The sequence below is a fragment of the Balaenoptera ricei genome, chromosome 8, assembly GCF_028023285.1.
Source record: "Balaenoptera ricei isolate mBalRic1 chromosome 8, mBalRic1.hap2, whole genome shotgun sequence".
Classification (NCBI taxonomy): Eukaryota; Metazoa; Chordata; class Mammalia; order Artiodactyla; family Balaenopteridae; genus Balaenoptera; species Balaenoptera ricei.
The window spans coordinates 99947307-99968695 of NC_082646.1; the positions used below are offsets into that span (position 1 = coordinate 99947307).

At 38.8% G+C, this 21389-nt stretch overlaps 1 protein-coding gene across 3 annotated transcripts in view; it reads right to left on the minus strand.

The window, feature by feature from the left end:
- CKAP5 (cytoskeleton associated protein 5) overlaps window positions 1-21389 on the minus strand; it is a 103551-nt gene that overhangs the window by 42150 nt on the left and 40012 nt on the right. For all 3 annotated transcript variants that reach the window (XM_059931523.1, XM_059931525.1, XM_059931524.1), the window contains exons 5-16: window positions 19354-19525; window positions 18326-18458; window positions 17833-17933; window positions 15887-16000; window positions 7477-7581; window positions 6110-6199; window positions 5840-6004; window positions 5213-5341; window positions 4263-4445; window positions 2584-2697; window positions 2184-2294; window positions 392-484 (exon numbers count right to left, since the gene is read on the minus strand). In XM_059931523.1, coding sequence (XP_059787506.1) covers window positions 392-484; window positions 2184-2294; window positions 2584-2697; window positions 4263-4445; window positions 5213-5341; window positions 5840-6004; window positions 6110-6199; window positions 7477-7581; window positions 15887-16000; window positions 17833-17933; window positions 18326-18458; window positions 19354-19525 — 1510 coding nt within the window. The remainder of the gene's footprint in view (window positions 1-391; window positions 485-2183; window positions 2295-2583; window positions 2698-4262; window positions 4446-5212; window positions 5342-5839; window positions 6005-6109; window positions 6200-7476; window positions 7582-15886; window positions 16001-17832; window positions 17934-18325; window positions 18459-19353; window positions 19526-21389) is intronic.

Sequence of the window (21389 nt, forward strand, 5' to 3'; positions counted from 1 at the left end):
TTAAACCGATTATGTGGTCATTTTTTATTGGCAATTTAAAGACTACATTTATTTTTTATGCAAAGAAATAAGAAAGCTATCTCATTGTTCATCCCTCCCTATATTAGAGGGCTTCCAGGCCTAAATAATGAGAAAAATGCATACATATGAATTAACAAACAATAAGTATTTGTATATATATAAACTCATAAATGCACAAAGTTAGAGTTATGTGTTTAATCAAAATGGACACATTCCACTGTTCATTTAAAATTACATGACACATTGGCTGAGAGATTTTAAAAAAAAGAACAAGCTAAAAATTACCAAACTATACCTCTCTAATACACCATAGGATGATGTAATGAAAATTACTTCAATAAAAGACATTAAATCTCTAATTTAAATATACCTGAAAATTAGTTTCTTTCCATCCAGGTTTCTTGGCCAGCATCCTCACTAATGCCTGGCATGGCATTTCAGTTCGGTCCATTAGTTCAACAGCCTTGAAGTAAAACAAGATAGTAGGAGAGTTAAGGGATTAATGATTAGTTCCAAGGGAACAGTATATACCAAATCAATTAAGTGTTTACCTTTGAAGGAGTGAGGGGAATGGAAATGAGGAGGGTAACAGAGAGAGCTTGTTTACCTTCTGTTATAATACTGTGTTTCTTAAGTTGGATGTTTGGTATATGGTTGTTATAGTGATGCCACTGAAACTCTTTTTTTCACATTTCAGGAATTCACAAATAATTTGCCCCAAAGAAAGTAACAGTAACACTTTTAATTTGCCCAATGTATGGCAGAAACTGCTAATACATATTTTGACTTATTTGATTTTCCTAAAAACATAGCAAAGTAGAGTAGGTTAGAAGCATTTAAGTACAGGTTTCAAAGAAGCACACCTCAGGGCTAAGCCTGAGTGGTGGATGCAGGACTGGAAGCCAGGACTCCTGGCTCAAGTCACAGCATTCTTGCAGTTTCTAAACACCCCTCTTCATTAGAATCAAAGAGTGTGTGCCAGGGCTTCCCTGGTGGCGCAGTGGTTGAGAATCTGCCTGCCAATGCAGGGGACACGGGTTCGAGCCCTGGTCTGGGAAGATCCCACATGCCGCGGAGCAACTAGGCCCGTGAGCCACAATTACTGAGCCTGCGCGTCTGGAGCCTGTGCTCCGCAACAAGAGAGGTCGTGATAGTGAGAGGCCCGCGCACCGTGATGAAGAGTGGCCCCCGCTTGCCACAACTGGAGAAAGCCCTTGCACAGAAACGAAGACCCAACACAGCCATAAATTAAAAAAAAAAAAAAAAAAAAAAAGTGTGTGCCAAAATAAACCAACATGCTCCTGTCCAACACAGATTGTTTTTAAAGAAGCTTCTCATACCAAGCGATAATGTCTATTCTTCTGAGAATCAGGACAACAAAGAGTGAAACATAGAAATGGATGAGGGGTGGTTTATGTGAAGAGACCTGTTTGCCTAGTAAGTTTAATACCATAATATTAAAATTCAGGGACTTCCCTGGTGGCACAGTGGTTAAGAATCCGCCTGCCAATGCAGGGGACATGGGTTCGATCCCTGGTGCAGGAAGATCCCACATGCCATGGAGCAACTAAGCCCGTGCACCACAACTACTGAGCCTGCGCGCCCTAGAGCCCACGCACTGCAACTACTGAGCCCACGCGCCGCAACTACTAAAGCCCGCATGCTCTAGGGCCTGCATGCTGCAACTACTGAGCCCACGTGCTTCAACTACTGAAGCCCGTGTGCCTAGAGCCCGTGCTCTGCAACAAGAGAAGCCACCACAATGAGAAGCCTGCGCACCTCGACGAAGAGTAGCCCCCGCTCACCACAACTAGAGAAAGCCTGAGCACAGCAACAAAGACCCAACACAGCCAAAAAAAAAAAAATTAATTAAAAATAAAATAAAATTCATGTAAGCCTTATAATTCAGAATAAACCTAATTTTCTTGAGTATGCATCACTTAGGTTATGAGCTGATAGAAGCCACAGAAAGCAGATGTTGAAAGATAAATACTACACAGCTAAAAAGCAAATAAAAACCCCACCTCATCTTTAGTTAACACCCTGCAGACATGTTCACTGGTTATAAAATACAGCAATTAGGGCTAGTCCTTCATTTATCAATTCATCACTTCTGTATGATGTAATTTTCTTTCACATTCAACTCATCCCTGTGCACCCACCTTTTGGAACTCTTCCATACAGGCCAGCCTTTCCTTCCAGTTACTGCTGTCTAGAAGCTGTATACAGGTAGCAGGAAGGACAGCTGAAGCTTTTTCTTCACATACTTCTATCTGTAAGATACAAAACATTAACATTAATAATTGCTTAAGGAAACAGATGGCAAGAATGTAAGAATACCCCAGCCAAAACTACAAGAACACTCCCATAGGTGTGTTTTAGTATCTGAGGATTCTATTATACTACTGTAAAGGGGAAGTTTGTCCAAGGCACAGTTTCAATAAGCTAAAAAGACATCCATTAACTATATGTTACAGAACTCAGAAAAGAAAGAACTTGAATCTCCTCATGGGCAATGACTTTCCGCGGCTTTGAGTCTGAGGCATACTGTATAATACTGACCGAGAGCTCAGGCTCCACTATTTCTTTAGTCTCCAACCCTTTCTTGCTCTTGGTTCCAGTGCTCCCTGTGCCTCCTAGTGCAGCTGGTTTCCCCTTCTTCGGTGGCCCGCCAGGCTAAAAGCAAACAGAAAAATATTAAACCACTTAAGGATTTAGAATAGTGATTCTTAGACATTTTGGGTTTAGAGATTCCTCAAAAATTTGATTAAAATGAGGGATCCCTCAACCAACAGCAACAACAAAAAGACCCATATTTTTTGTGCCCACAGAATTTAGCAATTTCAAGGGCAGACAGACCTCCTGAAGATCATTCACGGGGAATCTGTAGAAGCTGTATTAAGAACCTCTAGGGCTTCCCTGGTGGCGCAGTGGCTAAGAATCCGCCTGCCAATGCAGGGGACATGGGTTCGAGCCCTGGTCCGGGAAGATCCCACATGCCGTGGAGCAACTAAGCCCGTGCGCCACAACTACTGAAGCCCACGTGCCTAGAGCCCGTGCTCCACTACAAGAGAAGCCACCGCAGTGAGAAGCCCGAGCACCACAACGAAGACAACAGCAATTAGAGAAAAGTCCATGAGCAGCAACGAAGACCCAATGCAGCCAAAAATAAATAAGATTAAAAAAAAAAAAAAAAAAGAACCTCTAATTCAAAATGAGCTAATGAGATAAATGAAATAAAAACGATGAACTGGATTTATGCTACATTTACAGATTAATTTGAGAATTAATGTTTGATGCCTTTAAATGCCTCTAGATCCTTCCTACACTAGTAAAGGGCAGTTTCTGAGTTAAAACATTTACTCACTATTTAACCACAAAGTACTCCAATAACATGAGAATATGTTATTACTCACTGTAGAACTATCTAATTTGTGAAGGAAAAGAGGTGTTATGCCAATTTCAGTGAGTGTTCTAGTTATGTTGAAGATGCCCATCTCACTGAATTTTTTTTATTGTTTTATTAGCTTTCCAGTTGACTTGCTTGGGTTTTCCAAGAATATGATCATATAATCTATAAAAATGATATACTTAATCATGTCAAAGTATCCATCCATTTCTTTCTTTCTTTTTTTTTTATTTATTATTTATTTATCTGTTCATGGCTGTGTTTGGGTCTTCGTTTCTGTGCGAGGGCTTTCTCTAGTTGCGGCAAGCGGGGGCCACTCTTCATCGCGGTGCGCGGGCCTCACACTGTCGCGGCCTCTCTTGTTGCGGAGCACAGGCTCTAGGTGTGCGGACTTCAGTAGTTGTGGCACATGGGCTCAGTAGTTGTGGCTCACAGGCTCAGCAGTTGTGGCACATGGGCTTAGTTGCTCTGCGGCATGTGGGATCTTTCCAGACCAGGAATCGAACCTGTGTCCCCTGCATTGGCAGGTGGATTCTTAAACACTGCACCACCAGGGAAGTCCCTATTTCATTATTTAATGATACTTTCTGATGCCTTAAAATGTACTCCTGTATCTTCATTACCATTTTTATCTCTATATAGGTTTCAAATAACCAAATGTACTATTGGAATATGCTGTCTTCATTAAAAGATGCTCTGCTGTATTTTGAATGTTGTAATGAGTTCATCTCTCAAATGAAATCATACTGAAGAACAACCCTGAACCTAAGATTCAGACCCTACCTTACTAAATTCGAATTTTTAAACCATATTTTCCAAGTCATCTATTAACCTTAGTAGCAGGTGCCTTTTTTAAGGGTCCTGGTTTGGGTGCTGAAATGTCCTTTGTGTCCTTATCTCCTGTAGCCCCCGAAGCAGCAGCTCTTCCCGGCACAGGCTTGAACTCCTTCTTGTCAGCTGCAAGTCCAGCTTTCTTACCATGTACGAGCTCTACTTTTTCTGAACATTCTTTGATCTGGAGAATGAAATTGAGACAGACATCATTGAGCCTAACTTTGAAACTCAATCACTACATTACTTAATAAGTCATTTCTAAACCACAACTACATGAGAATTCAGAGAGAAAAGTTTCCTTTTCAACAAAGATAAATTATCCATATTTTCTTGGCAGTAGATATACATTAATGACATCTTACATTATATTTCTATGCAAATGAGAATTTACTAAACTTACAATAACCACATTTTTGTAGAAAATGAACTTATGTTTATCGGGGGGGGAAGGGGGGGAGGGATAAATAGGGAGATTAGGATTGACATATACACACTACTATATATAAAATAGATAACTAATAAGGACCTACTGTATAGCACAGGGAACTCTACTCAATACTCTGTAATGACCTAAAAGAATCTAAAAAAGAGTGGATATATGTATATGTATAACTGATTCACTTCGCTGTACAGCAGAAACTCACACAACACTGTAAATCAACTATACTCCAATAAAAATTAAAAACAAACAATAACCATATTCTTGATGGAAGACATTCATATTCAGAAAGGCAATTTTCCAGATATTAGAAATGAAATTAACTCAAAACATCATTTTTACCTCCTCTACAGATTGGTCACTCAATTTTATTTTATTTTATTTTTTATAATTTGAAAGATATTTCTACTAATCAAGAAATTCTGATCAAAAGGATACCAGTAAACAAACCCATATTGCACAGAGACAGGACCGTTATCCAATTTCATTACAACCCATTACTAACCTACCTTATCAAGCTTGAGTTTGTCGACATCAGCTAAGAATGGGTTTACTGCTTTCTCACCAACCACCTTCAAAGCAGTACCCAGTGCTTCAAATGCAGCATCTCTGACGTCAGGAGCAGAATCATTGATGTGCTACAGTCCGGAAGTAAGCAAGATGATCTTAATACAAGGTTCTTTAGGTATTACTGATTTTAATTCAGACTGATGGTTGTTAGATAAAGAATTTGCTTTTTACAATGCACAGAATCTAAGCTTAGCTTTCTATTTGCCAATTAAGTTACTCTTCCTCTTACCCTCTATCTAAAATGCTTCATACTCAAATGATCTTCAAATACTCTAAACTGGATGCCTATGCTTGACCAGATCCAGCTGAATATCAGTTTATGGGCCAAATAAGAAAATAAAAGTTTTAGTAGTCAGTGAAATTATAAAGCTAATTTGTGCTTATCTTCAAGAACAGGAACATAAATACAATAATTTGGATTCAATTTTCAAAGCTACAGAGGGTCTCTCCTCAAAAGACAATAATCTACAGTCTTAAAGTCAAGTAGTCACTGTACACAATCAGTAGGAAAAACAAAATCTTGCCTAGGTATAAAATATTCCCCCAATTTCAAAGCGAGTCTATACCTTAAGTAGAGCAGCACAAAAAGGCTTTAGTAAGCTCTTTGGCAGGGTAGAAGCAGTGCAGTGGCGGAAGCTTCTTGCAATAAAAAGAGATGTCTGCTGCTTGATGGTTGGATTCTTATTATCCATTACTGCTAAAACATCCTCACTGATGTTCTGTAGTGTGGTCTTTAGAAAGAAAATGTGGTCAATAAGCTTTTCTCAAATGTAAAGAACAATCAAAATATCACATTGACAAACTTTACTTTAGACAAAACCACAAACTCAACTTACAGTAAGGAAGATTGCATCAATTGCCTCCTGCAGGGCTTGTACCACTTGAGGCTTCTTCTCTTTGAATTTCTCCAAAATGGTTGGTACAACCTTTAAAAGTGAATAGTTGGAATATATTCGGCAAAAAAAAAAAAAAGGAATGATGTACTGATATATGCTACAACATGGATGAACTTTGAAAACATTATGCTAAGTGAAAGATGCCAGTCACAAAGGACCACACGTGTATTATTCCATTTGTACGAAACTTCAAATCCACAGAAGCAGAAAAGTATCAGTTGTTGCCAGGGTCTGGGGGGAAGGGAGAATGGGGAGTGACTGCTAATGGATATAGGGTTTCTTTTTGGGGTGGTGAAAATGTTCTGGAATTAGATAGTAGTGATGGTAACACACCCTTATGAACATACTAAAACCACTGAATTATATACTTTAAGACGGTGAATTTTATAGTATGTAAGTTATATCTCAATAAAACTTATTAAAACAATGTTTGCCTCTACCAAAATAAACAAAAAAAGTAAACATCTAAGTTGGATTAAGAAGTCATTTCCTTTCTTGAAGGGCACAAGAATCTTACGCTGGAACAATCTTATGCCTATACCACCACAGCAATGTTTCTCAACCTTTTTTGTTTGCATCTGTACCTTATATGCAACTTTACAATCATTTTTATCAGTAACTCTTATTGGACAAAATGATTCTCAACTAGGTGGATTTAGGGTAGGGGAACAGGTATAGTATACAATTCTTCCTCCCCACCCAAGATTCTGATAGCCCTCACTTGGACTGAGATGTCTCCTGCCCCTTCACTACACTACAGAAAAAAGAAACAGTACCAGAAATTATAGCAATTTTGATCAGAATTATATCTTCTTACTCAAGTACTAAGTTTAGATCAGTAAAGTTAGAATTTTTATAATGTTTATTTTATCTTATAAACGATCACTAATTCATTAAATATTTATTGAATACCAAGTATATGTATTGAGTATAGGTAGCCAGGCACTGTGCTGGCAGGCACATTAAAGTTGCTTTTTAAGGTCTAAAATATATAGCAAAGCTCAATGGCACCTCCCCCAACCCAATTTTTTAAAAAAATTTCATAGAAGTGATACAGATCAGAAGGAATACAGTTTCCATGGAGAAATATAAAAGACTTTTTAATACTAAGCGTTAGTTATAAACCTGAAAATCAGTATACTTTAAAAAATTGTTTATTTGTTTTTACTGAGGTAACACTAGTTCATAACATTATCTAAGATTCACGTGTACCCCATTATAATTCGATTTCTGTATACACTATAGCGTGCTCACCACCAACGTTGATAACGTTGTTGATTTGTATCAAAAAAAGGAGTGTTACTTACATGTCCTGCATACTGTCCAAATTTCTTCCTTAGCCCAACAGCCAGGCCAGTAAGACATTTTGCTGCCAGAGCCACCAACATGACATTGGTGTCCTTTCCAACAACCTACAAAGGGTAGAAAGAAAGGAAAACAAAAGAGTCACAGCCCCATAGAAGGGAACTGAAAATTTATTCTTAAAAGAACTCTGAAAGCTATTATGTAGTGAATAGCCAACTTTGTTTCCTACAAAAGAGGAAAGATTCTTCCTTGACAATATCAAATTTGGGAGCTTCCCTTCATTATGTTTAGTCTCCTATCTTAAAGTTCTACCGATAAAATATACATAAGACCACGTCAAATCGCTAACTCTCCACTGGTGGTAGTATGGGCTGTCAGCATTGCACAACTGTGCAGGAGGTGACTCTGATAATGGCAGAGAAGCTGGAGGCCTGCTGACTTTGCTTTGGGGCAGGGAAAGCCAAAAGATGGTGTATCTCCAAAAGACACCACAGAGTAGCAGCTCTAAAATTTATACCCAAGAAACACCAGTAGAAACTGTTGTAGGTACCTTCAAGAAGCTGATGGGATGTAAACTATTATATATAGGATGGATAAATAACAAGGTCCTACTATAGAGCACAGGGAACTATACTATATTCAGTATCCTGTGATAAATCAGAATGGAAAAGAATATTAAAAAAAGAATGTCTATATGTGTACAACTGAGTCACTTTGCTGTACAGCAGAGATTGGCACAGCACTGTAAATTAACTACACTTCAATTAAAAAATTAAATTAAAAAAAAAAACGAAGCTGATGTGGACTCTAAATTGCAAATGCCATTGCAACCATTCCTCTGAGGGAGCTTCTGGCCTTGCAGCTGCCATTTTAGTTACGTAGTGATCATCAGATTTGTATTCAGAGTCTCTTAGCAGAGTCTCCTCCAGCAATGTTTATATTACCACCCTCCTATAGCATACCCTACAAGGCCCAGAACTTATCAAAAGTCATAGGTAGTAGCTGCATTTGTGTCAATTTAGCAAGACAGTGACTGTGCCTCAGTTCCTTCCTGCTAAGATTTTACTTTGGTATACTGCTCAAGTCAGCTGGTGTTAAAAAGCTGCTTTACTTTTAAGTGCTCCCAAACCCTTGTTTTTTCACTCTTTTCCCAGGTAGAAGTAACGCTTCCATTCTATTTTGGACTTTATCCTTAAGATCTGGTATTTCATAAGCAGAACACTTCATTCCAGAGTCCCTGAATTAAAGAACCCCTAATGCATAGCATTCAAGGAAGTTCTATTTGGCACCTGCATATATTCCCTAAGTGCTGAGGAGTAAGGATTAAAAGACTAACATTTATTAAAAACAACTTAAAAAACTAAAAACAGAACTACTATATGACCCAGCAATCCCACTACTGGGTATATACCCAAAGAAAACCATAATTCAAAAAGACACATGCACCCCAATGTTCACAGCCGCACTAATTACAATAGCCAGGACATGGAAGCAACCTAAATGTCCATCAACAGAGGAATGGATAAAGAAAATGTGGTATATATACACAATGGAATATTACTCAGCCATAAAAAGGAATGAAATTGAATCATTTGTAGAGACATGGATGGACACAGAGAGTGTCATACAGAGTGAAGTAAGCCAGAAAGAGAAAAACAAATATTGTATATTAATGCATACATGTGGAATCTAGAAAAATGGTACAGACGATCTTATCTGCAAAGCAGAAATAGAGACACAGATGTAGAGAACAAATGTATGGATACCAAGGGGGAAGAGGGGGTGGGGTGGGAGGAACTGGGATCGACACATATACACTATTGATACTATGTATAAAATAGATAACTAATGAGAACATACTGTGTAGCACAGGGAACTCTACTTAATGCACTGCAGTGAACTAAATGGGAAGGATCTCCAAAAAAGAGAGGATATATGTATATGTGTAGCTGATTCATTTTGCTGTACAGTAGAAACTAACACAACATTGTAAAGCAACTATACTCCAATAAAAATTTTAAAACATTAGATGCCATAATTTTATAGGTGCTTTATAATCCTTATTTTATTTAATTTTCACTCAAACCCTATAAAGCAGGTACTATTATTATCTCAATTTTGTGGATTTCAAAAATTAAATAGGACTTCCCTGGTGGCGCAGTGGTTAAGAATCCGCCTGCCAATGCAGGGGACACGAGTTCAAGCCCTGGTCCAGGAAGATCCCACATGCCACAGAGCAACTAAGCCCGTGCGCCACAACTACTGAGCCTATGTGCCACAACTACTGAAACCTATGTGCCTAGAGCCTGTCCTCCATAACAAGAGAAGCCACCACACTGAGAAGACTGTGCACCGCAACGAAGAGTAGCCCCAGCTCGCCGCGACTAGAGAAAGCCTGCGTGCAGCAACGAAGACCCAACACAGCCAAAAATAAATAAATTTATTTAAAAAAAAATTAAATAGAGATTAACATGCTCAAAGCCACAGAGCTAGCAAATGGTAGTGCTGTGATTCAAACCTAGGTCTGCTTTGACTCCAAAGCTTTTGCTCTCTTTACTAAAGCATATTCTCCCTCTAAACTCATGGCAAATTCATTTTCCTTATGAGAAGATAAGATCAGGGTCCTAATATAACATTTTGTTAAATCTGTAATTACTATAAATCTATGGAGTAAAAATTCTATTCAGTTTTGTACTGAACACATGATTGGTATTTGTAAACGTCTGGATTATTTTTCCTTACCAAACAGCTCAGGTATTATTTACATGCTAGACTTTATATTTAACATCTAAATGTATATTCTAGGAATGGTCATCAAAAACATGCCAGGCCCCATTCCAAGAGATCCTAGTTCAATGAATTTGTGATGGGATTTGGATATCAGTATTTTAATACAGCTCAAAAGGTGATTTTGTTATACTGCCCCAGTTAAAGGCCATCATTCAATCCCATCCTTAAGAGACTACCTCTTGGGACTTCCCTGGTGGCGCAGGGGTTAAGAATCCGCCTGCCAATGTAGGGGACATGGGTTTGAGCCCTGGTCTGGGAAGATCCCACATGCTGTGGAGCAACTATGCCTGTGCACCGCAACTACTGAGCTTGCGCTCTAGAGCCCGAGAGCCACAACTACTGAGCCCACGTGCTGCAACTACTGAAGCCCGCACGCCTAGAGCCTGTGCTCTGCAACAAGAGAAGCCACCGCAATGAGAAGCCCGCGCACCGCAAGGAAGAGTAGCCCCCGATTGCTGCAACTAGAGAAAGCCCGCGTGCAGCAACGAAGACCCAACACAGCCAAAAATAAATAAATAGAATTAAAAAAAAGAAGACATTCTTAATTAAAAAAAAAAAAAAAGAGAGAGAGACTATCTCTAAAGTTACCATTAGATCAATAACCAGTGGAAGTTGAATCTCAGACACTGATGATCCTAATGTAAAGTTTTGAAGAGGATCTTGTGAACCTATTATAGTTCAGGATATAGTAAAAGATTGTATGAATTTATTGGTGAGCGGTGAACCAGGCATCTATTACAATATCTGCCTATTAACACTCACTGTCACACATCTCAGTTTGATTAAACAAGTTGTTCTTGGGACTTCCCTGGTGGTACAGTGGTTAAGAATCCGCCTGCCAATGCAGGGGACACGGGTTCGAGCCCTGGTCTGGGAAGATCCCACATTCCGTGGAGCAACTAAGCCAGTGCACCACAACTACTGAGCCTGTGCTCTAGAGCCCGCAAGCCACAACTACTGAGCCTGTGTGCCACAACTACTGAGCCCGCGTGCCTAGAGCCCGTGCTCCGCAGCAAGAGAAGCCACTGCAATGAGAAGCCCACACACTGCAACAAAGAGTAGCCCCCGCTCGCTGCAACTAGAGAAAGCCCATGCGCAGCAACAAAGACCCAGTGGCAGCCAAAAATAAATAAATAAATAAATATTAAAAACAAAACAAAACAAAACAAAAAAACAAACAAGTTGTTCTTAACTGGGAAATGGGAGTGGCGGGGGGACTTCCCTGGTGGTCCAATGGTTAAGACTCTGCACTCCCAATGCAGGGGGCACGGGTTCCTAAGATCCCGCATGCCGTGCTGTGTGGCCAAAACAAACAAACAAACAAAAAACAAAAACAAAACAGGAGTGGGGAATATGGAAAAGTGTTTATTTTTAAGAAAAACAGTGTATGTGGGGGGACTCTATTCCAGCGTTGAGGAAAAACTCAGCAACTCTGTTCTAGAGCTGGGAAAGAAAGCTTTAGCTCACAATGTTAATTTAACCTAAATAATGGGAAATATTCTGTAATTAAAAGTGCTGTCACTTCTCCCATAAATCTAGGCCTACAATGTGATTTTAAGTAATAACCAGTATTTATCTTTAACTAGTAATGTAAGCCACTAAACAGTAATCAAAACAAAAACACTGCTGACCAAACAAACCAAAAACCCCCCAAAACCCATCATGATTATGTTTAGAAAACTATAATGAATACAAGCAATAATTAAGGGAGAATATGTAGAAAGACCAAGTGAAAAAGTGTTAATAACACAGAGAAAGTCAATGGAGATTATATAATAAAACACCTTGAAAACCCACATCTTAAAGATGAAAAAAATATATACCAACCAATATCCATAGGTAATTGACAAAGTCAAAGAAGCTATCTGAGGGGTGGGAGGGAGGGAGAAAAGGAATCTTATAAAGAACTATAACCCGTGAGAATAGGAAAGCCATCAAAATATGCTAGGTCAGGTGACAACTCAGAAGACAGTTTATGAAATAATTTCAGGAATATCGTAAGGAATTTCAAAATGAATGTTTTTTACTATATGCATTAAAGGGTAAAATTGGGAAATTAGTAAGACTACTTGATAGACACTAGAGAGAAGAAACTATTTACGGAGGGAAGAGGGATGGGTCTACAAAGACCAACATAGGTGAATATAATATGAATATGGGGGGGAGAGGGGGTGGGGGAAGGAAGGATTGGGAGTTTGGGATTAGTAGATGCAAACTAGTATATATAGGATGGATAAACAACAAGGTCCTACTGTATAGCACAGGAAACTATATGCCATTTCCTGGGATAAACCATAATGGAAAAGAATATGAAAAAGAATATATATAGGGCTTCCCTGGTGGCACAGTGGTTAAGAACCCGCCTGCCAATGCAGGGGACACAAGTTTGAACCCTGGTCTGGGAAGATCCCATATGCCTTGGAGCAACTAAGCCCGTGCGCCACAACTACTGAGTCCGCATGCTACAACTACTGAAGCCCGTGCGCCTAGAGACCATGCTCCGCAACAAGAGAAGCCACCGCAATGAGAAGCACGTGTGTCGCAACGAAGAGTAGCCCCCACTCACCACAACTAGAGAAAGCCCACGCACAGCAACGAAGACTCAACACAGCCAAAAAATAAATAAATAAAAATTAAAAAACATAAAAACAGTAAACTGATTTAAAAAACCAAAACAAAGTGTCGGGACTTCCCTGGAGGCACAGTGGTTAAGAATCCACCTGCCAATGCAGGGGACATGGCTTCGATCCCTGGTCCGGGAAGCTCTCACATGCCACAGAGCAACTAAGCCCATGCACCACAACAACTGAGCCTGCGCTTTAGAGCCTGCAAGCCACAACTACTGAAGCCCGTGTGCCACAACTACTAAAGCCCATGCTCCTAGAGCTTGTGCTCTGCAACAAAAGAAGCCACCGCCATGAGAAGCACACACACCACAACGAAGAGTAGCTCCTGCTCGTTGCAACTAGAGAAAGCCCGCGCGCAGCAATGAAGACCCAAAACAGCCGAAAATAAAAAAACAAAAAATAAACAAACAAAAAACCAAAAAAATCCCACAAAATGTCATGTTTCATGTTAATTTATATTGACATTAACTTTTCATTGTTTTAAATATTTTAGCCACAAAATTAAGTTTCTTTATACTTGTTTGTTGCCTTTGGTTGCCCCCACTCCACCATGTAAAGAGGGAAAGTACCTCCTGCTACCCTAAGATCTCACAGAAATCCACTGTCTATATCTACCCAAATATAAAGATCCATAATCTTTTCTGTATAGAATACAGAGAGAGCTTATATTCATAGTCACAATGCCAATGGAAATCACAGAACAGTCTTCATTTGAAAAGCTAATATCCTAAGAAAATGCATGTAGAGAACATCAACTATTAACATTCCTGATTCCAATTAACATTCCTGATCATTACATAGGGAAAAATAAAAGCTTTTATTTGAGCCATTGAGAATTCAGTGCAATATATGTTTCCATAAGATTCCTGATAAAAATTATATGCTAGAACTTACAGAAAACTGAAGCTCTCTTCAAGGCCACTAGAACCTCACTTCCCCTTACCACCTTCTACCCTTCCTTCTTCCTCCCAGGCTCCAGGTTGGCGAAATCTTTTCCCTAGGGCAATTCCCTTAACAGTCAGTCCTCTGTAACTGCAGATATGGAGGGTCAACAGTATTCATTGTACTATGCCTTTTTATACAAGGAACTTGAGCAGATTTAGTATAGGTGGGAGCACCTGGAACACACCTCCTCCCCCCACCGGGGATACCAAGAGATGACTGTAGTCTTGCCTGGGTCTTTGGCTCTTCAAGATGGAAGACTGATGAACAACGATTTTGACAAATAATATCCCTGTCTCCAAATCCTACTTAGAGGAAAGCAAAGGAAGGCTGACTGTGAGAAAATACAGTCCATCCTCATTATTTATGGATTTCATATTTGTGAATTCATCTACTCATTAAAATTAACTTATAAGCCCCAAATCAAGAATTGAGGCACTTTCCTGGTCACTCACAGACAAGCACAGAGCTGGGAAAAATCTATGTTGCCTGATGTGCACATTCCCAGCTGAGATGAACAATGCAATACTCTGCCTTCTTCTTTCAGCTCTCATACTGTAACCAAGTATCTTTTTCATAGTCTATTTAGTGCCATGTTTTTTTGCATTTTTGTGCTTTTGATTGGTGCTTTCACTGTTTAAAATGACCCCCAAGTGTATTGCTGAAGTGTCGTCTGGTGTTCCTATGTGCAAAAGCGCTGTGATGTCCCTTTCGGAGAAAATAAATGTGTTAGGTAGGCTTTGTTCAGGCATGAGTTATATTTCTGTTGGCTGTGAGTTCAATGTTAATGGATCAATAATACATACTGAATAAGATGTCTTCAAACAGAATAAAACAAGGTTATGCATTGATCGGTTCATGAAAATGTGACCAGAGGGTTGCAGGACCTTAACGCTGTATCTTCCCTTGGAGCAATGGTTCAGCATTTGCTAATTCAGTGTCTGTGGTGACTTTACAGAACGTAAGTACTATGAGTAATGAGAATTACTCTTATATATACATATAATTAAAGAGTAACCTCCTCCCGCCTCCATGCTAATCCTCTGCAATTTCAGGCTGAAGAAGCAAACAAAACATTTTCATCCTTGCTATATTCAAGAAAATGTCTTCAGGGACTTCCCTGGTGGTGCAGTGGTTAAGAATCCGCCTGCCAAGGCAGGGGACACGGGTTCGAGCCCTGGTCTGGGAAGATCCCACATGCTGTGGAGCAACTAAGCCTGTGTGCCACAACTGCTGAGCCTGTGCTCTAGAGCCCGCGAGCCACAACTACTGAGCCCGTGTGCCACAACTACCGAAGCCCGTGCGCCTAGAGCCTGCGCTCTACAACAAGAGAAGCCACTGCAATGAGAATCCTGTGCACTGCAACAAAGAGTAGCCCCCACTGGCCGCAAACTAGAGAAAGCTCACACGCAGCAACGAAGACTCAACGCAGCCACAAATAAATAAATTAAATGAGTAAATTTTTAAAAAATTTACCAGTACATACAGCCAGTACATACAAAAATATCCACCCCAGCATTCAACTTGTTTGGACCTAAGCAATAACAAAGGAGTAGTTTCTAAAATATTTCTTTCTTATTTAGTACTTACCTGCTTTATAACTGACCACATATCCCCAGATCCTGCACTTTACATGCTGATATAATACAGGGTGGTATCCCTTGCTATCTAATGAAAAACACTCTTCGCATTTAATATCTGTCCCATTAAATAGAGCCAATTTAAAAAACTCATTCTGTAGAATTATAAAACTAGAATATCTGGTTCTAGATCAGCAAGATTCTCTATTTCTTGATATTTGTACAAGCTACCAAATAGCATATTTAAAGTCAAAGTGATAATAAACAAAGACTGAAAACCAATCCCTCTAAAGTAACCTAAGACAGTCATTTTAAATAACCCTTAAAAAAATGTATGCCTATAATTCAAAAACCATTAATAGTGTTCCCTAAATGGTAATGCAACTGTGGTAAAAAAAGACTGACTGATGAAGAAAAACTCAATGGCCTGGCCTGCTGTTGGGATACCAATGCTGAAAACTCCTCACATTTACCTTCTTCAAAGCTTTTACTAAATCTGCATAATCGCCTGCTTCCAGTTTCGGGTTTTTCACTAGTACTTCTACAGCTTCCAGGGCTTCTTTTCTTTCTTGCCATTTTTTTGCCTCCTACAAGACACAATATGAGTCACTTGTAGAACAGAAAATAAGAGCGCAAAATAAAAGTCTATTTCTTGCATGCTACTAATTCAAAGATATATATTTTTTGTTTTCAGAAACTTTCTAAAGCTAGTCAGAAATCAAAATTACAAAACTGTGTAGCCAATCAGAATGTTTTGTTCATATACATAAAATTTTGTTCATATATTAAAAGTATTTTTGTAACATTTCATAACCCTAATGTTCTACAATAAGTAAACAGAATGAAATGCCATAGACTTTTCCTTCTCATTTTCTGGGTAAACTTTAAGCAAGTGTTAAATAGAAAACATTAATAGAAAGCATTTCTAGCATATCTCACAGTGGCACATCTACAGGAGAGAGGAACTTCCATATTGATAACATTAGAAAGACCAGAAAAGAACAAACATATAACCAACAACCAATACTGTTCTAATCCTGGATATCAGTTTTCCAGATTGTAGGTATAATGCTAATTTTTTGTTTTGTGGCCATGAAGTAGAATATGCTTCACTAGAATTCGAATACCCACTGTTGGAGAGAACTGGGGATAAAAACAAGATGACAAACCCATCACCCTGAAGGAGATTACAACTGAATTCAATTTATCAAATATTTATTTGTTAATCAGAAGATAACAGGATACTCAAGGAGCTGATAGCAGAGGTAGGATGATCTTCAATAAATAACTATCAGGTCATGACGACTGTGACAGGAGAAGTACAAGCTGCTTTGGTAATATAACAAGAGGACTTAACCCAGTTTAGGCTTTCAGGTAAGACCTCCCCCAAGAAGTGATGCTTAAGGTGGGATCTAGACAATGAAGAGTTATTATAAGGTAAATGGGGGGGGGGGGAGAAGAATGTTATAGGCAGAAAGAACAGCATATGTTAAGGCCCAGAGTTTAGGGGGGAAAAAAAGTTTGGCACATTTGATACCAGGAGAAATTCAGTATGACTGGAGCATGGAGAGTGAGAGGAATTAGAGATGTGGCTGGAAGGTAAGTGGGGACCTCAAAGGCACCATAAATCACACCTCAATGGTTACAGTATGATTTCAGACATCATCTTAAAACCCATGGAAGCCACTAAAGGATTTTAATGAGGCAATAATATGGGAAGATTTCCATTTTCAAAAATGACACCTCTAATTATATTGTGAAATATGATGGGAAGGAGGCAAGAGCAGACAGGGACTCTTGTAAGAAGACTACAGCAGCATACAAGGCAAGAGCTGATGGTAATGGTTGGGATAAAACTTTCTCAATTGGGGATAATTTTGTCTCTTGGGGTACATTTGGCAAAGTCTGGAGACATTTTTGACTGTCATGACTTGGAGGAATGGTATTAGTAATATCTGATTGGTAAAGGCCAGTGATGCTGCTAAACATGCAACAATGCACATGCAATCCCCCAAGCAAAGAAATATCTGGCAAAAAATGTCAACAGTGCCAAGGTCAAGGAAGCCTGGGGTTGGGGGGTGGGGGAAAGAAGTAACCCCGGGGTAGAGAAAGAAATCCTGGCGACGGAGAAAGGGGGATGAATTTGAGAGATATTTAAAGGTAAAAACCAGACAGACAATGAGGAAAAGATATAAGTCAAGAATAATGTTCAGGTTTCTGGCAAGAAGTAAAAAGAAGGACTAAAGTAGGTACATATACAAAGTAGTATGGGAACAGAGAAGAAACAACTGACTCACTTTATTAGGGAAGATACAGGGTGGAAGAGGGTGCACCAGGAAAAGGGCTCAGAAGAGCACTCTAATTATATTCAAGTAATTATTTAAAATGAAATAAATGAAAGAAGTCTACCATTACTTACAATTTTGTCATAAAAGTCTTTGGGAAGTTTGGAAAGAATTTCTACTGCTTCCAAAAGCTCATAAGCATCTATCTGTGGTACCTCATCACCATCGTCACCACCTTCCAAGAGGAAAACAAAACAAAACAACCCTTAAAAATGGATGAAATGGGGACTTCCCTGGCAGTCCAGTGGTTAAGACTCGGCCTTCCAATGCGGGGGGTGGGCACGGGTTCAATCCCTGGTCGGGGAACTAATATCCTGCATGCCGTGCAGTGTGGCCAAAAAAAAAAATGAAATAGTTTTACTTATTAAACAGTTATCAGCTGTCCTTCCATACCCCTGATGAAATCTTGATACAGGAGGGATCAGAATTATTAATCCTACAAACCATAGGATTGTATGTATTTCATTAAACAGCAATCCTATAAAATGTACCTCGTGAACACAGGTTACTGTGGCAGGGCCAGTTCTTGCTAATTTTTATAGAAACCAGCGTTGAAAAGTGGCTTACCTCCCTCAGTATCTCCACCAGCAGACTGTTGCTGTTCCAATTTAGCTTCTAGTTCTTGCTGGGAACGCAAAAACCTACTTGGTTTAGGAGCACCTGTTGGCAGTTTGACCCATTCTTCTTCTAGTTCTTTCAACTGCAAATATCATAAAATATTTTAAAAACATATCTATATCTCTGCCATTAGAGAATATATTTATATTTACTAATAGATCAGAACCCAATTTCTTATTTATGTGGCTCTAATAAGGCAAACAAGAAAAGCTAAATTTAAATTGTGCACATTTTGTAGTATGAGTCAAATTGATGTATATCTACTATACTGAAGATGAAGATGTATGACTAAGAACTTAGAAGAATAAAATCCACTTTTTAAGACACTCATTATTTCATGAATTCACATATAGTTGCAACAAATAATGTCTCCAAAACCAACTGAAATATAAAAGATAGAATGCATTTTGTCTAAACAGATATTAAGTCCTGCCACCCAACAGTATTATAAAAGGACCTTATAGGACTTCCCTGGTGGCATAGTGGTTAAGAATCTGCATGCCAATGCAGGGGACACAGGTTCCAGCCCTGGTCTGGGAAGATCCCACACGCTGCGGAGCCACAACTACTGAGCCTGCGCTCTAGAGCCTGCGTGCCACAACTACTGAAGCCCGTATGCCTAGAGCCCGTGCTCCGCAACAAGAGAAGCCACTGCAATAAGAAGCCTGTGCACCTCAACAAAGACCCAACACAGCCAAAAATAAATAAATAAATAAATAAAGTAATTAATTTAAAAAAAAAAGGATCTTATAAACTGCTATAGATTCAACACTAACCTACTGGCATCAGTGAATGCATAGTATTTAACTTGAGAGGACATAGTAACAGTAGAAACAGGTATGCTCAGAAAAAACTGATTTCAAAATTAAGAATGAAAAATAATTATTTGTAAGGACAGAATATCAACAACAGTGACAGGAAGGAAATATCTTCATATTAACCTTATATAAAGACAACCAAAAAACTTTGTGTCTCACCTGGACAGAGTTTATACTTTGTAATGGGGGTCTCAGAGCATCTCGAATCCATCTATAAATCTCCACAGCAATTAGTTTAGCTTCATCTCGAACAGCCTTCTCTCGAGACTCAAAGAGTTTTGGCAACACTTTGATAATTGGCTTCAGTAAGATGATTTTGGAACCAAATTCACTAGAAGTAAAAATTGGAAAAAAAACTGTCACCATGCAATATGCTTGGGTAAAGTGTTAGCCTGAATTCACTCAAACATAGTTCTATATCCATATATGATAGAGACATATAGGTTGAGTTTTCTTAGGGAAGAAGAAAAAAGGAACTTATAACAACATCTGTATTTAGATGCCATTCTTCCAAGAATATTATTTAATGTCCAGAGCCCAAAATAATATTACCACTTAAAAACTTTCTAGGTAACCAGTCTAGGAATTACTCAAATCTAAAATGGATCAACACTTGTGTAACATCTTAAATATATATGTATGTACATTAAAAAGTTTAAAATAGAAACAAATCAATTTATAAATATTTAGATGAGTGAAATCTACTTTTAATAAGCTTGCTTATTTATTTATTTATTTATTTAGCCTGCGCCAGGTCTTAGTTGCAGCACGCGGGATCTTTGGTGCTGCATGCAGGATCTTTAGTTGCAGCATGTGGACTCCGTAGTTGCGATATGCGGACTCAGTTGTGGCATGCATGCAGGATCTAGTTCCCCAACCAGAGTTCGAACCTAGGCTCCCTCCATTGGAAGCACGGAGTCTTACCCACTGGATCACCAGGGAAGACCCTTAATAAGCTTTTATTAGCTCTTCTATGTAATTACGGGGATTCACTCCACTTGATAGATCACCAATCCTGGCAGTGTATCTTTCATTCCTGACTCGAAGCTATCACACTATAACTTCAGGCAACTTAAATCTCTCTTTGTTTCAGTTTTCTATGGGGAAAACAGTTGCATTCTGACTTCTTTTAAAAAGGCAGTATAGGGACTTCCTTGGTGGCACAATGGTTAAGAATCTGTCTGCCAATGCAGGGAACGCAGGTCTGAGCCCTGGTCCAGGAAGATTCCACATGCCGCAGAGCAACTAAGCCCGTGCACCACAACTACTGAGCCCGCATGCCACAACTACTGAAGCCCGCGCGCCTAGAGCCCGTGCTCCGCAACAAGAGAAGCCACCACAATGAGAAGCCCTCCCACCAACAAAGACAGCCCCTGTTCGCTGCAACTAGATAAAGCCTGCACGCAGCAACAAAGACCCAACGCAGCCAAAAATAAAATAAAAATAAATACATTTATAAAAAAATAAAATAAAAAGGCAGTATATTTAACATTATATATCTGTCACATATCATATTTTTAAGTTCCCAACTTAAAAATACAGCTTTCTGATTCACTGCTAACATTTCTGAATAACAAATTCTGGAGCAAGAGAGATTCAGTTATGAAAGAAGACTGACATTCTGTAGTAGGATCCATATATACTATTTATCTATTATCTAATGTACACAAATGCAACAAAATGTTTCAGTAATAGCTACTGACACACTCTAACAGGTTAAAGAAGGAGACTGAAAATACTTTCCCTAGAAAGTGATATTTAACAAGACACCAGTTTGTGTAAATAGTTCAAATATAGCCATCATAGCATGAAAATAAACTAGATGATCTTCAATATTTCCTTTAAAATCTCTTTTATTTTAATAGAAAAAAAAACATTCTAACTTGGTTCAGCAGACCTTTAAGACTAAAGGAAAAATAAGAACTTATAGTAACGATAAACCATTCTGTTTAGGAATACTCATCACAGTGTCTGAAGAACCTAACATTTGGGATCTCTTAATCTTCCTTTACATTACTACTGTTTCATCTGATTTTTGTTTATTTGTTTCACTATTCTGGCCTAGTTCTGAAAGATATTTAAAAAACAAACAGATGGAGCAGGTCCAAATGGAAAATAGATACCTTAACAATACAAAACCTAATCTTGATACTACACATATTACTATAGGGGGGAAAAAGTTCTAAAAGCTTGTT